The 13,733-nt window shown below is 40.5% G+C and overlaps 1 protein-coding gene across 1 annotated transcript in view; it reads right to left on the bottom strand.

The window, feature by feature from the left end:
* BAZ1B (bromodomain adjacent to zinc finger domain 1B) overlaps window positions 1-13,733 on the bottom strand; it is a 70,112-nt gene extending 56,379 nt beyond the window's left edge. Inside the window, exons 1-3 of the mRNA XM_081054205.1 lie at window positions 12,895-13,733; window positions 4,568-4,684; window positions 908-1,052 (exon numbers count right to left, since the gene is read on the bottom strand). Of these exons, the coding sequence (XP_080910331.1) occupies window positions 908-1,052; window positions 4,568-4,684; window positions 12,895-13,001 (369 nt within the window). The 5' untranslated portion in view covers window positions 13,002-13,733. The remainder of the gene's footprint in view (window positions 1-907; window positions 1,053-4,567; window positions 4,685-12,894) is intronic.

Below are 13,733 nucleotides of genomic sequence, written 5' to 3'. Positions count from 1 at the left end.
TTTGTTGAGAATTTTTGTACTTATGTTCATCAAGGATATTGGCCTGTAATTTTCTTTCTTTTTAACGTCTTTATTTGGTTTTGGTATCAGGATAATACTGGCTTCATAAGTTTGGAAGCATTCCTTCTGCTTCAATTTTTTGAAACAGTTTAAAAAATAAGTGATTTTATTTAGGCTAAAGTTTAAAAGTACTGGCCTGTTAGATATTTCATTACATACACAACTGAAATCACTTGTATCTCATGAGTTAACAATGTAAACAACCTGTTCAAATAGCTGAGCCTGTTTATTACCTCAACATTTCTGTGCAGATTCTGTAAGACATTACATACAATGACTAGTCCAGTATCCAGTGCATACAGATATTTAACAAACGTCACTTCCCTTCCTTCTGAATCTTACTTTAAGCTTCAAAGGATTATATAGAGATTGTTTTAGTGTTAGGTATCACTTTAGTAATAGTTATCCCTGAGCTATTTGAGATGGAAAATTTAAAAATTTCAGTTGAAAAAGAAAAAAGTCAATTCACTCACTATTAGAGTGAAATGAGATCCTTTGCTTGTTGGTACCATAGTTTTGGATTAAATACATCTAAAAGTCTTTTAAACAAAGTATAAAAAAAATTACGGAAAAAAAGCCAAGATAGCACTGAATTATTAATAAAGTATAAAACAGAGAAAACAAAAGTGCAATGATACACAGTATAACAATTATAACATTAAACATTCCCAATAATGACTATGATTCTAAAATTTGGTCCTTATATTTGATATTAAGAAAAACAAACTTCTATTAACACAACTTTATACACAGAGAAATAAATGCATTCTATAATCTACATCAATAGCTCCAATCCTGACATATGGTTAGTGAGTCAAATCACATTAAGAAAAAGAAAGGCACTTACTTCAAAGTCACACTCTTCTCCCACAGCATATTTGGTCATGATCTCCAACCAAGCAGTATCTACCAACTTTTCTAAGGAGGCTGTGTTATGGTGAACCATTTCCAGAACAAGTTTTTCGTACCAGGCAGGAAACTCTTCCTTCAAACTAAACAAGTATGTCATTAATTACCAAGAAAACACAGAAAAACCTATCCAGTTTTAATTTGATTCAGGGGTCAATTCAAACATTTCTTTGGTAAGTATATGCAAGGCACTGGGGAATACAAAGACTAAAAACCACGTGATACACAAGAAAAAGAAAAGAACTTTTAAGTAGTTTGTCAGATTGACCTATCCAGGTTAATCTTCTCATCTATAAAATAAAAATAATAGGCACATAATTAGTAAGGTTGATTATTTTTCCATTAGTTTTTTTTTTTCTTTTGGTTTTTTTTTTTTTTTTTTTTTTGCAGATTTCCCTTTTTAGGTGTGACTTATTTATTCATAGCCTCTTCCCATTTTTTGGTTAGGGCACCATAACAATTATGTTTATATTACATCTCAATCAATAATATGCTTTCATATATATTCATTCATTTAGTTCTCATAATACATTATGAGGTACCTAGAATTTTCATTTTATACATAAGGAAAATTAATCAGGAAGAGTCAACATGTTAGAACCATGACTTGAACTCCAAAGCCCTTGCAAAGTAAAACTATGATGTACCACTTTTCAATTACTAAGCTAGCAAAAAAGAATTTTAATTATACCTAACATGGGCAACTGACTAGTGCAATGTAACACTCATACACTACTGACAGCCTGTGTTTCAACTCTTTTGGAAAGCAGTTTGACAACAATTATCAAAACTGTCTTATGTACACAAAGACATTCACTGCTGAATTCTTCATGGTAGCAGAAAATAGAAAGCAACCTAAATGGATCTTTAGATATCCAATTCTGACCAGATAGTTTAGTATTTGTGCTATGGGTAAAGGGGCGGTCATCAGGCATGAGAACATTCATGCAAATACAAATATTAGGTTTATTATCATCTTAAAATAGTCTCAATCGCTCTCTGTACTATTCATAACTACAAATATTCCACCAACTGACTGCTAGACTTAAAACCTCTTACAGGGCCAGGCAGTTAGAGCTCCGTGCTCCTAACTCCAAAGGCTGCCGGTTCGATTCCCACATGGGCCAGTGGACTCTCAACCACAAGGTTGCCAGTTCAATTCCTCAAGTTCCGCAAGGGATGGTGGGCTCTGCCCCCTGCAGCTAAGAAGGAATATGGCACTTTGAGCTGAGCTGCCTCCCTGATGGCTCAGTTGGTTGGAGTGAGGGCTCTCAACCACAAGGTTGCTGGTTCGACTCCCCCAAGGGATGGTGGGCTGTGTCCCCTGCAACTAACAACAGGCAACTGGACCTGGAGCTGAGCTGCGCCCTCCACAACTAAGACTGAAAGGACAACAACTTGACTTGGGGGGGGGGGGACCTCTTATACTCCCTTACAATTAACCCACCGAATTAGCTGCTATTCCCTAGTCACAATCAATAAGCTTCTGGTCTTCCTGCCTTTGTTAAGGCTGTTACCTTCGTCCTCTCCCCACTGTCCTCCTTCACAGCTTAACCATGCTTCCGAGCTGTCCTCAGCCTTCCTCAAGTTCCTAAGGCCTTTCTTGGCCCCTATAAATTCACACACTCTTTCCATTAATCCTCCCAGTCACTTGGCTTAAACTTCATTTGTCTGGGTTATTTCTGAGTGAAATTGAACAATGATGTTCAGATTCTTTTACTAACTCTGTATTATTTACATTCTTATAACAAGTATGCATTACTTTTATAATCAGAAAAAAATATTTCTACTCTGAATAAAAATTGTAAAACCTTATTGTCTTTTTCAGTAATTCCTCCCATCACCCCCTATCTTGTTAGCTATCCAATCACATAAAACATTCCTCGAGTGTGTTCTTCAGAACTTCCAACTAATGCAATCAGTTCCGAGGCCAAAGAAGTTTGAAGCCCACAAGATCAAACCAAGCTAACATTTCTTTATTACAGGTCTTTTGAAAATCTTTAACATGCTAATGTGTATAACTTTTCAAAACCAAAGTGTGTGGTGGTTTTCCAGTTATGGCCAAAACCCTCTTTTCAGGAAGAATTAGAGGATCCATCTCATTCTCTCTCTTCCCAATAGTGCCATGATTCCCAACCTGAATAGTATCCTAGTTAGCCTACGCTACTTCACACCTGCCTCTTCCCTTTCTCATTCTTCCTACACATTGCTTCCAGATTAAACTTCTCAAAGCCCAACTTCAATCATCACTGTACCATCATATGTACCTCTCTTAATTATTGCTGTCCTCACACTGTTCACTTAATTAAATTCGAATGTCTCATCTTGTCTTCAGATGTCAAACATCACCGTCTTCATGAAATCCCATTAAGTTTTCCCTAGCAACTTCAGCTTAGTCTCCTGTGTTCCCAAAAACACACCCAGAGAAAGTAGCACTATCTCTATTTGCAAAGAGCAAACAGTACGTGTTTATACAGTGCAGAGGACTGTAACCAGTTCAAGAATATGTAAAATATGAGCCCTGCCCTCAAGAAGTGTACAGGCTACTACAGGAGGCAAGAGCAGCCCGTGGGCCAAATCCAGCCTGCTACCAGTTTTGGTAAATAAAATTTTATTGGAACACAGTCTCTCCCGCTCGTTTATATATTATCTATGGCTGTTTTCACTGTACTACCTCAGAGTTGACTAGCAAACCCTAAAATATTACTAACTTGCACTTTACAGAACAGGTTGACCAATGCCTGGTCTAAACAAGGAACATACATAAATAACACTAATCCAACATAGAATGATGTAAGTGATCCAAGTAAAGAAGAAACAGGCACCAGGTTAACAGACTTGAGTAATTATTATCAATGATGGAGCCATGACTAGAACCCAGGTCTCAACTGAACCCAGTGCTCTGTTACACCAGGGAAAGAGCAGAATAGTATTAGATTACTCCACTGTATTGCTCTCTGCTTATCTACTATCAAGAGAAGCCAATGAGAAGTCCACAGAAAAAGATTCTATTCCAAATTCCCAGAAGAGTAATTTTATCATCCCTACTTTCTCCTTATCATTTGCATGCTCTTACCGCACAAATTCTGAGTGTTTTCTTTGAGAGAATACCCAGATAAGCAGGCACTTTGAATACAGACAGGATTTTGAAGACATCTCATTCAACCACCCCACTTAGATAAATGGTCTTCAAACTGCATACTTTTGATAGCTGCTGTCAATACTCTCTTAAATTTCAAACGACCACAAAATAAAACCTTCTGCTAATTTGCTACGTCCATATTACTTCTAGGTCACTTTGCATCCATTGCTTAGAACCACATTTCCAGAATAGTTACAAGGTAAAGGTACAGAGCAGGAACACTCAAAAGCCTGGTAACTATCTACGTAAGTATACACACAATTATATATTCCACACACTTTGTTACTAACAACATGCCGCTAGACAAGGGCACTCAGACACCAATACATTATCCTAATGCAATGTATTCCAATTTCTGCCCATACATTTAAACACCAACACTGCTTTACAGTTACTGTCCTCCCTTTCACACTAATATGAAGGTGGTGCCGGAAGAGGAATGCTTCTGTTACTTACAGCTCAGCAACTTCCTGTTCCTCCTCCCAGGCCTCCTTGTGTGTCAGCTGACTGCTTCCGGTACTCTTACACGTCCAAATGCGCTCGCTGTACCTTTCCAAGCGGGCTTCATACTCTCTGTTAGCAGTGGCTCAGGAAAACAATATTCAAGCAACAGAGACAAACAATCCATATCCATAAAATACTTATCATACATAGGAAAATAACCTATAGTATTCTTTCTATCATGTATAGCATGAGAAGATAAAATCAGTTTTCAATTAGGAAATTCAAACAAGACGATTACGACTAAACTATGATTAGAATGGTTTGTCATGCTTTACAAACAAAATATTAATATTTTAGTACAAATGTTTTCTTCAATTCACCCGTTTCATTTCACAAAACTTACACAGTATTAAAAATTCACAAGAAAAAATAAAGGTAAAACAAGACATAAGTCACAAGGAACAGAATTTAAGGTAGATGGAATTGTTACACAACTCAGATAGTCAGGAAGTTTAAGAATCAGTTCCACAGTAAGATGCGATGACTAGACCAGTCTCACGGTAGTTTGAAATAACCTTCCACATCTGCAAAGGATCCATTTACTAAAAGTCTGGCTTTTACCTTAGAAACACCTGTTGATTCATTCTTAGGGCTTAAAAAATAAATTTCATAAAGTCCTAAAAATAATTTTGATATAATATTTATCCAGTTTTTATGCTGTCTCCAATAATAATACATTCACAAGTCATTTACCAGTCATTCTTTGTGAGATGGAGGAAGAGAACATCATAAATTAGTGCCATATACATGGTAACTTTCCAAAACATCCTAACTGGAATTCAGTATCAGCCAGCCACATTCAAATTCAAATGACAAGTAACTGTTTTAGCAGAGCATCAGACATCAGACCCTGTGCAAGAAAATAAACTGACAGCACAACTAGAGAATTAGCTGCCAATCTCTGCACAAGTGACATTTTTTTATACTGGTTGAAATAAAAATATTTAAACAATTCCCTCCGAAATATTATCTCACAACTAAATAAGTAATTAATTCATTTTTAATATATGGAGATTCTTGGTTTTCCAGAGTTATGATCGGTGAAAACAGAAACAGGGTCAAATCTATGGGCAATCCAAAATAGTAGTTTTAGCCAATAGTAAAAGCACCTGCCCTCACTGTATCTATCATTCTCTGGATCTAACAAAAACAAAGTAATAATTCTCTTTTCCTCACTGTGGTGGTGCTAATATTTAAAGGGTTAAACAAAACAGAATAACAGTAAAAACCAGGAGTCAGACTTCCATACAAAGCTATGTAAATCCAATCACTAAAAATTTGTAACAGCCTACATGGTCCCCCTTATCTGCAATTTCAGTTATCCATAGTCAAATATGGTCTGAAATAATTAAATGGAAAATTCTAGAAATAAACGATTCATAAGTTTTGAACTGCAGTAGTGTGATGAAATCTTTTGAACTGAGTAGTGTGATGAAATCTTGTGCCATCCCACTCGTGACTCATCCCTTTGTCCAATGTATCCAGACTGTATAGGCTACCCACCCATTAGTCACTTAGTAGCCATCTCTGTTATCAGGTCCACTGGGTAACGAAGTGCTTGTGTTCAAATAACCTTTATTTTACTTAATCATGGCCCCAAAGCAAAAGGGTAATGTTGCTGGCAATTCGGATATGCTAAAGAGAAGTCTTAAACTTTATCATAAGTAGGTATGTATAAGAAAAAAACACATAGAGGGTTCAGTACTATTTCAGTATTTCGGTACTGTTTCAAGGCATCCAGTGGGGGTCTTGGAACGAATTCCCCACGGATAAGGGGGGACTACTGTATAGAGAGAAAAGGAAATAGCATGGCTTCCTTTATCATAACTAATCAACAAGAAGGATTTGTTTTGTTTTTGTTTGCCTGTTTCCACTGGGGGAAGGGAGGTAAAATAAAGACAGAATCAGTAATTGGATTCATTCAAACATACAAAAAGCCTAACATTCTAATATGTTACTTAGCTACACTGAAGAAATTCTCTGAGTAATCAGTGTGAATGCAAATGAGATTAGCAAATATGTCCTCAAGAAAGAACATGAAGTTTTTATTATTAGTTATTTTTAAAAGTAGGACTAATGTGCCCAGCCCCTTCTCCTTGCTCTAGACCACAGTCAGCAACATACAGAACTGGTATTACCTGGATGCCTGTCATACCTCAAATCCACCTTTTTCTAAACTATATTCTTATTATCTCTCTCCCCCCTCCCAAATTTGCTCCTTCACAGATAATCCCAATCTCCCTGAATGGCCCTAGTGCCAAATCAGAACTCAGGAAATCATCTTCATCTCTTCAGTCCCTATACAAACACTTACATATTTCTTTGGTTGTTTTTTAAGGAGGGCGCAGCTCACAGCGGCCCCCGTGGGGATGGAACGGGCGACCTTGGTGTTATCAGCACCACACTCCAACGAACTGAGCAAACCGGTCACCCCTATATATTTCTCAATTCAGTCTTTTCTCTCTAGTAACACAGCCATTATCTAAATCCAGCCTCTGATCCTCATTTCCCACTCAGCCTTAACATTTTAAAACATTGTAATTGGCCTCACCGTTAATCCTCTTCTTCTCTGGTCCTTTGTGCTTCTCAATATTAAGTCCTTTTTTCTCAGTTTTATTTTTAAACTCATTTCTTCTTCTGATTACTTTAACAATCCCATCTGCCCTCAGGCCCCCTGAAATGCAAATAGGTTCCCACTGGGAAGCAATCCTCTGACTCCCCCAGTACTGAAAAATCACTCCACTAATCAAGATTTGGTTGAGGTTTATTTTCTGTGATTTTTACTATTTTTAATTAGAAAAAAGGGGAAACCTTGTTTCAAACTGTATATATTTAAATACCAAATACTGATTGATTATGGTTTTTCAAACAACGGAAGTCCCTTCTACCTGTTACGTGTATTTCCCACCCTCCTTTGAAAATCACTGCAGTCTCAGTCTTGGTAACCTCATCATTTCCATAACTTCAAGTACAACCTACATGCTAATAATTTCTTTCACCAGCTCAGACTCCTCTCTGAACTCCAGGTCCTATACAAGGTCTGACAATTAAGTTCGCGAACTCATCTTGGAAAAAGTGCTACATACCTCACTGCTGAATATCACTACGGTCACCTTCGAGATACTCCCCTTGGGAAGCTATGCACCGATGGCAGCGCCTAGTCCACCCTTCAAAGCAATTTTGGAACTCTTTTTCTGGAATGGCCATCAGAACTGTCATCGTATTACTCTTTATGTCCTGAATGTCATCAAAATGTCTTCCTTTCAATATTTCCTTTATCTTCGGGTAAAGAAAGAAGTCATTGGGGGCCAGATCATGTGAGTAGAGAAGGTGTTCCTATACAGTTATGTGTTTACTGGCTAAAAACTCCCTCACAGACAGTGCCGTGTGAGCTGGTGCATTGTCGTGATGCAGGAGCCGTGAATTGTTGGCGACAATCTAACTAATCTAAGTCAGGTCATCTAACTTTTTCACGCAGCCTTTTCAGCACTTCCAAATAGTCAACTTGGTTCACTGTTTGTCCAGTTGGTAGAAATTCATAATGAATAATCCCTCTGATATTAAAAAGGTTAGTGACATCGTTGCAACAAGTTTGCAAACTTAAATTACCTCCTATACACTAGTAATACAGACATTTCCACTTGGATATCCACAGGAACTCAATATAAGAAGGTCCAAACTAAGCATTTCACTTCCTATTCCCCCCCACCCATTCCCAGTCAAAACAAAAAGTAAACACTTGCTCCTCTTTCAGGGTTCTCTGTATCAGACATTGACACCACTAACCAAGTGACAACCAAAACATTATCCTTGACTCCTCCTCACCAAATTCTGTCCAAGCTACCTAATGTATTTCTGAGATCCATCTGTTGTACTTCTCTCCACCTCAAGGACTAGTATATTTATTCAGACCGCCAATACCTATTGCCTAGATTATTTAATGACCACTTCCTAAGTGTAGGTGCCGCTAGTCTCACGGCTGCAGATCCATTCTCAACACTGCAGCCAGTGATCTTTCTAACCTAAAAGCCTGCTTCTTTCCTGTTCAAATTTTTCAACAGCCTCCACTAAATTTAAGGTAAAGTCCTCAACCTGTCTCACAAGGACCTGTGCAATGCAACCCTTTTCTGTATCTCTCACCCCTAAGGAACTCCATCTTCACTCCAGCTATATGAAACTTCTTTCAAGAATTTTTCAAAAAATCAACAACCGTTCAAACTCACAAACTCTCCAAAGAACTGTCCTCCATCCTTTATCTAACTACATTCTAATCATTTAGATCCCAGATTAAAAGTAACTTTCCCCAGGAAACATTCCCTCAAACCCTGAAATTCGGTAGACTGTATTATGTTTTCCAATATTCACCTCCCTTCCATAAGAGTAGTCTACTTCTCCACCCACTGCCATGTGGCTTGCAATGCCTGAGGTGAAGAGGAAAAATATCCCCTCCCCCACTGATGTTGGGCTTGGCCACATGACTTGCTTTGACCAACAGATGTGAGATGTGAAAGATGCCACCTCCAGGAAGAAACTTAAAAAGCCATCATGGTTTCCTCCAGCTGTTCCTGCCACTAGAAAAGCCTGCTGCAGACTGGGACGCTCTTTCAGCCTGGGCCGAGAAATAAGAAAAATGTGTCTCTTCCCTTTTTTCACCCATTTTCCTTTTTTTTTCAAATGTGATCACGAGAAAAATTTTAATTCCATGTGGCTCATATTATGTTTGTATTGGACAGCATTATAACCTAAGGTTTACATCTAGGAATGAATGGCTCTGACAACACAAAATTTTGAAGTGGCTAGTCATCAAAATTAGAGTAATTTCAAAAGTCTAAAACTGAAATTCCTACAATGCTTAACATTAAGTATTATGTACCTCTGTCTGATTATTACTTTATGTTAAGAGAAAACAAGAGAAAAAAGTGAAAATGAAAGAAGAGAACGTCCACTAAAAGGATACTGAGCCAGCTGCCTCTAAATCCTATTTCACATTTTAGATTACGAAAATAAGCCACTCATTCTCAAGAAAACCACTCAGAGCAAATGCCAATTGAGGTTTTTATGTTCCAGCGACTGCTGTACATATAATTGCAGACAAAATGTCAAAGCAATTCTCTAAAGGTTGTGTAAGCTATAAATGATATTTTCAAATCCTAGACTATCTCATGTGCATCTACTTTTTCATGAGTCCAACAGCTACCTTACCACAATATGCTCCTTCTTTGTTCTCTTTAGCCGTATGAGGATTGTTTCTTTCAATAAAGTACTTGATTCTACAAGTGCCTGAAATGAAGTGGCCCAGGAAAGTAGGGAGCACAACTATAACCCTAAGACTTCTAAGTGAGATGGCAAAGAACCATGTCAAGATTTGCTTTTTATCCTATTTTCTCTTTGGACTAGCTTGTCATTAAATTAAAAATAACTCTGATCTAGTACAATCTGTTACTTTAAAAAATTAAATTATAAACATCAACGTAAGAGCTCAGTATTCCAGTTGTCCCGTGCTCTACCCATGTTTTTCTAGACAAGTCAAGTTATTCTAGCCATATTATAACAGCCCCTCCTCATTACACCAGTTAAAAGTTCTCAAACACTGATGCCACAAAGGTTATGAATTAGTGGTTAGGCTTTAGAAACTAGGTTAAAGCAATACAACAAAAATATTAATCTACAACAGGCTGCTTGTAGGTTCATTCCTCCTTAAAACACATCTTGACTTAGTCAGTGTATTATCCTATTGTCAAATAATCACATCAAAAATTGACTGATAAAGTGAATTTTTCCAACTAAGATCTAGTGTCTAGCCTGTAGTACTACCCTAGGGAGTAATGTACCACAGATTCAAAGACACAGTATAATAAACACATCGTCAATAATATAACACCCAGTCATTAAGTGTGTGCATCATTCACAACTACCACTGTGAGTTTAAGATGTATAACGATGCCTTCAAAAACATACCAACACTCACAGATTTAAATCAATAAAATATAAATTTGCTATAGAATATACATGCAATCAAAAGGTAGGTATTACGAGAAAGTTAAAGTATCAAATCCTATTAAAAACATAATTATAACTATAAATTAAGAACTGGAAATAGCAATACTTCAAATGGCAACTGTTACTCAACCACATACTTATTCTCCTCTATGAAATCCCTAATAGTCTAATAAAGAAATATGCCAACCTACCAACCACACAATACAATTGTTTAAAAACCATCTTTAAAGTGCTTCCACTTGTAGAAATTCCCAAGTGAGCAATTTCTCTCCAATATGTAATACAATTTAAGAACTCCTTTGTTGAAAGTATTCTAAATACTGGTATGGGAAACTTTCTAAGTGAAGAATTTTGTTAACTACATCTACCACTCTAAAAGTTTCAGGATTCAACTGTCATTCTTAAGAGGAACTCCTCATATACCATATATATATTTATACATATATATATCATTATATTTCAATCATTTCAGCAAATGATATGAAAAGGCTTGTGCTGCCAGTTCTAAAGTAGCTATCTACCGCAATTTTTTACATGGCTCAGTACCTATTACAGATTTAGAACTTGTCTCTTCTCTATCACGTTTCTTTTACTGCATTAGAACCAGACCTGAAAATTTGACATCTTATTAATATTAGTGTGTGAGTAATCATCAACTGCTCAAAAGGTGACATCTAAATGACATTTAAAAAGGATATGGCAGATTCCCCCAAGTAATCTTTTACTTCACCAATGTTTGGAATGTTATAAAATAAAAATAAAAAGTAGGGCACCATTAGAATAATGCTGTATCTAGTGGAGGTAGAGGACTTCTCCAAAGCAATCCAAAAACTCTAACAGGACAAGGAAAGGAACCAGATTACCACTCTCACCTGTCCCTTCAATGCACCTTTTTTATGTCACAAACTGACACAAAAGTAGGCTAACATTAAAAGAAAGGAGAAGCATTCCATGTTCTTTTTTTTTATTTACTTACGGGATGAGGTAGGAAGAGCACAGGATTCTACTCCTGCCTCTCACCAGTTACAGTGTGTGTGAACTCTAACAAGGCAGCCTCAACTCTCTGGACCCACCTGGCAAGGCCGGGAGGAGAACCTGCCCATCTCCTAAACCCATCAGCTCTGAGATGCGCTAATTACATTTCAAGAGCCTTACTTGCTACAGCATGGACTCACTTTCCAGGTCTCTTCGTATGTAAACACCCGACATTCACAAACTGCACTGAAACAAGAATGAGGTTACCTTCCCAAGGATTACATTAAGGAGATGATCAAAGAGAAATTAAACTATATCGGCTCCCACGGGCACTTCCTTCTCTACACAGAAGCAAGCAGAAGCCACAAGAAATCAAGCCCTACAGGAACGTGAGCTCAAAGCACCCAAATAATACATTAACTAAAACTGAATACGTTAGCCTGCACTCTTGAAGCGTTCCGTACGTTAAAGGAAGCTTGATGCAGAAATCCTCTATGTCCTTACCCTTCAAAACGGACGCAACTGGCATCCGTGGAAAAAGTAAACAAAGGTACAGCTTTTAACCAAATGACTAAGCTTGTGCAAGACCCAATGATTAGAAGGATGCTTCGTATTCAACACATCGGTCTCATGCTTCTAAAACATAAAGACTTTATGTCTTGGCATCCGTTTTGCATTTTACTTAACAACAAACACCAGTCTCCTTCTCCATCGTCAAAACTTCAAACCTGTGCAGCGCAGGAAGGATGGCGTCAGCCACTGCACGGGGATGTTTTCCTCCCCTTTCCTCCTCGAAGTCTGGAAATGGACTCGTGGTTTTGTGCCTCCGGGTCCCGTCCGCTCCGCGGGGGCCTAACGCCCACTCCCGAGGGGGAAAACCCGGGTGCCCTCGCCGAGACCCGGGGAACACGCAGTCGAGACTCGCACAAGCCGGGTCACGAGGCCACGCGGGTACAATTTCAACCACTGAAGTGGAAGGTTTAATTTAAAAAGAAACAAAAGCAAAGGCAACCCCGCTCCCCGTGGTACCCGGGGCCTAAAGCCGACCGCGGAGGGCGCGGGAGGAGCGTCTCCCCCCAACCGAGAGGCCCGGGGACAAAGTGCGGGCGGACGAGAGGACGAGGGCGCCGGGCTCCAGGGCCCGAGCGGAGCCGGCCCACACCCCCCGCGCGCCCGCCCGCCATCGCCGGGCACGCTGACAGCTGCCACCGACGCGGGGCTGCACGGCCGTCCGGCCCGGCGACCCCCGGCCCCCCCGGCCCCCCCCCGCAGGCAGCCAGGCTGGCGCGGCTGGAAAAGGATACTCCCGGGTACGGAAGGCCTCCTGAGTGTGCGCGATGGTGAAGAGCGGCTCCTCTCCGGGAAGCGGCTTTACCAGCGGGAAGGGCTTGCGGCCCAGGAGCGGCGCCATCGCGGCGGCGGCGGCAGCAAGGCAGGCAGAGGCGGGTGCTCGGCGAGCCCGCGGTGCAACACTAGGCCCTGCGGCCCGGAGTGAGCGCCTGGCTCCCGGGAGTGGGGTGGGGGAGGGGAGGGGTGAGAGGGCGGCGCGAACTCGGCTCCCTCACTGCTGGCGCGGCCGCGCGAGGACCATGCAACGGGGCGCAGGAGCGCAGAATTCCCACGCACACCGCTGCGCTGCCCGGCAGCCTCCGGCCAACCTCCGCTACCGATCGCCGTGTTCGGCAGTCACGACTCCTCCTCAGCTGCACAGGAGGAAATTATTGAAAAATGGCGGGAGATTCCCCTCCTCCCCCCCGCCCGGCCAGTGCACACACTAACTTGCTCCCCTGTGGCGCCGGTGGCGAAGGATCCAATAGGCGGAGAGCTGGACAGCGCTCACAGTCTATTGGCTCAGAGGAGCTGCCGCTCCGCTCTTGGGTCCCGCCCCCTTCCCCGACCGCGTAGTTGGGTTGCAGCGCACTAGAGGGCAGCATGAAGAGGTGAAAGGTCACGTTATGTAAGCGCCGCTGACAGGCGTGCGGGCTTCCACCCGCAGAATTGGTAGTGGGGGATAACGGAGAACCGAAAAGCCGGGAATTCAAAGAAGTCAGGTCAGAAAAGCCCCCTAACACATACAGACACTGCGCCATCTGTCACCGACGGCGACACCGACATCCGGGCACCACTGTCCGTGTGGTGCGCC

The sequence above is a fragment of the Rhinolophus hipposideros genome (genome assembly GCF_964194185.1).
Source record: "Rhinolophus hipposideros genome assembly, chromosome: 7".
NCBI classification, from domain to species: Eukaryota; Metazoa; Chordata; class Mammalia; order Chiroptera; family Rhinolophidae; genus Rhinolophus; species Rhinolophus hipposideros.
The sequence above is the reverse complement of the archived record's forward strand: the minus strand, read 5'-3'. Positions and strand labels throughout refer to the sequence as shown.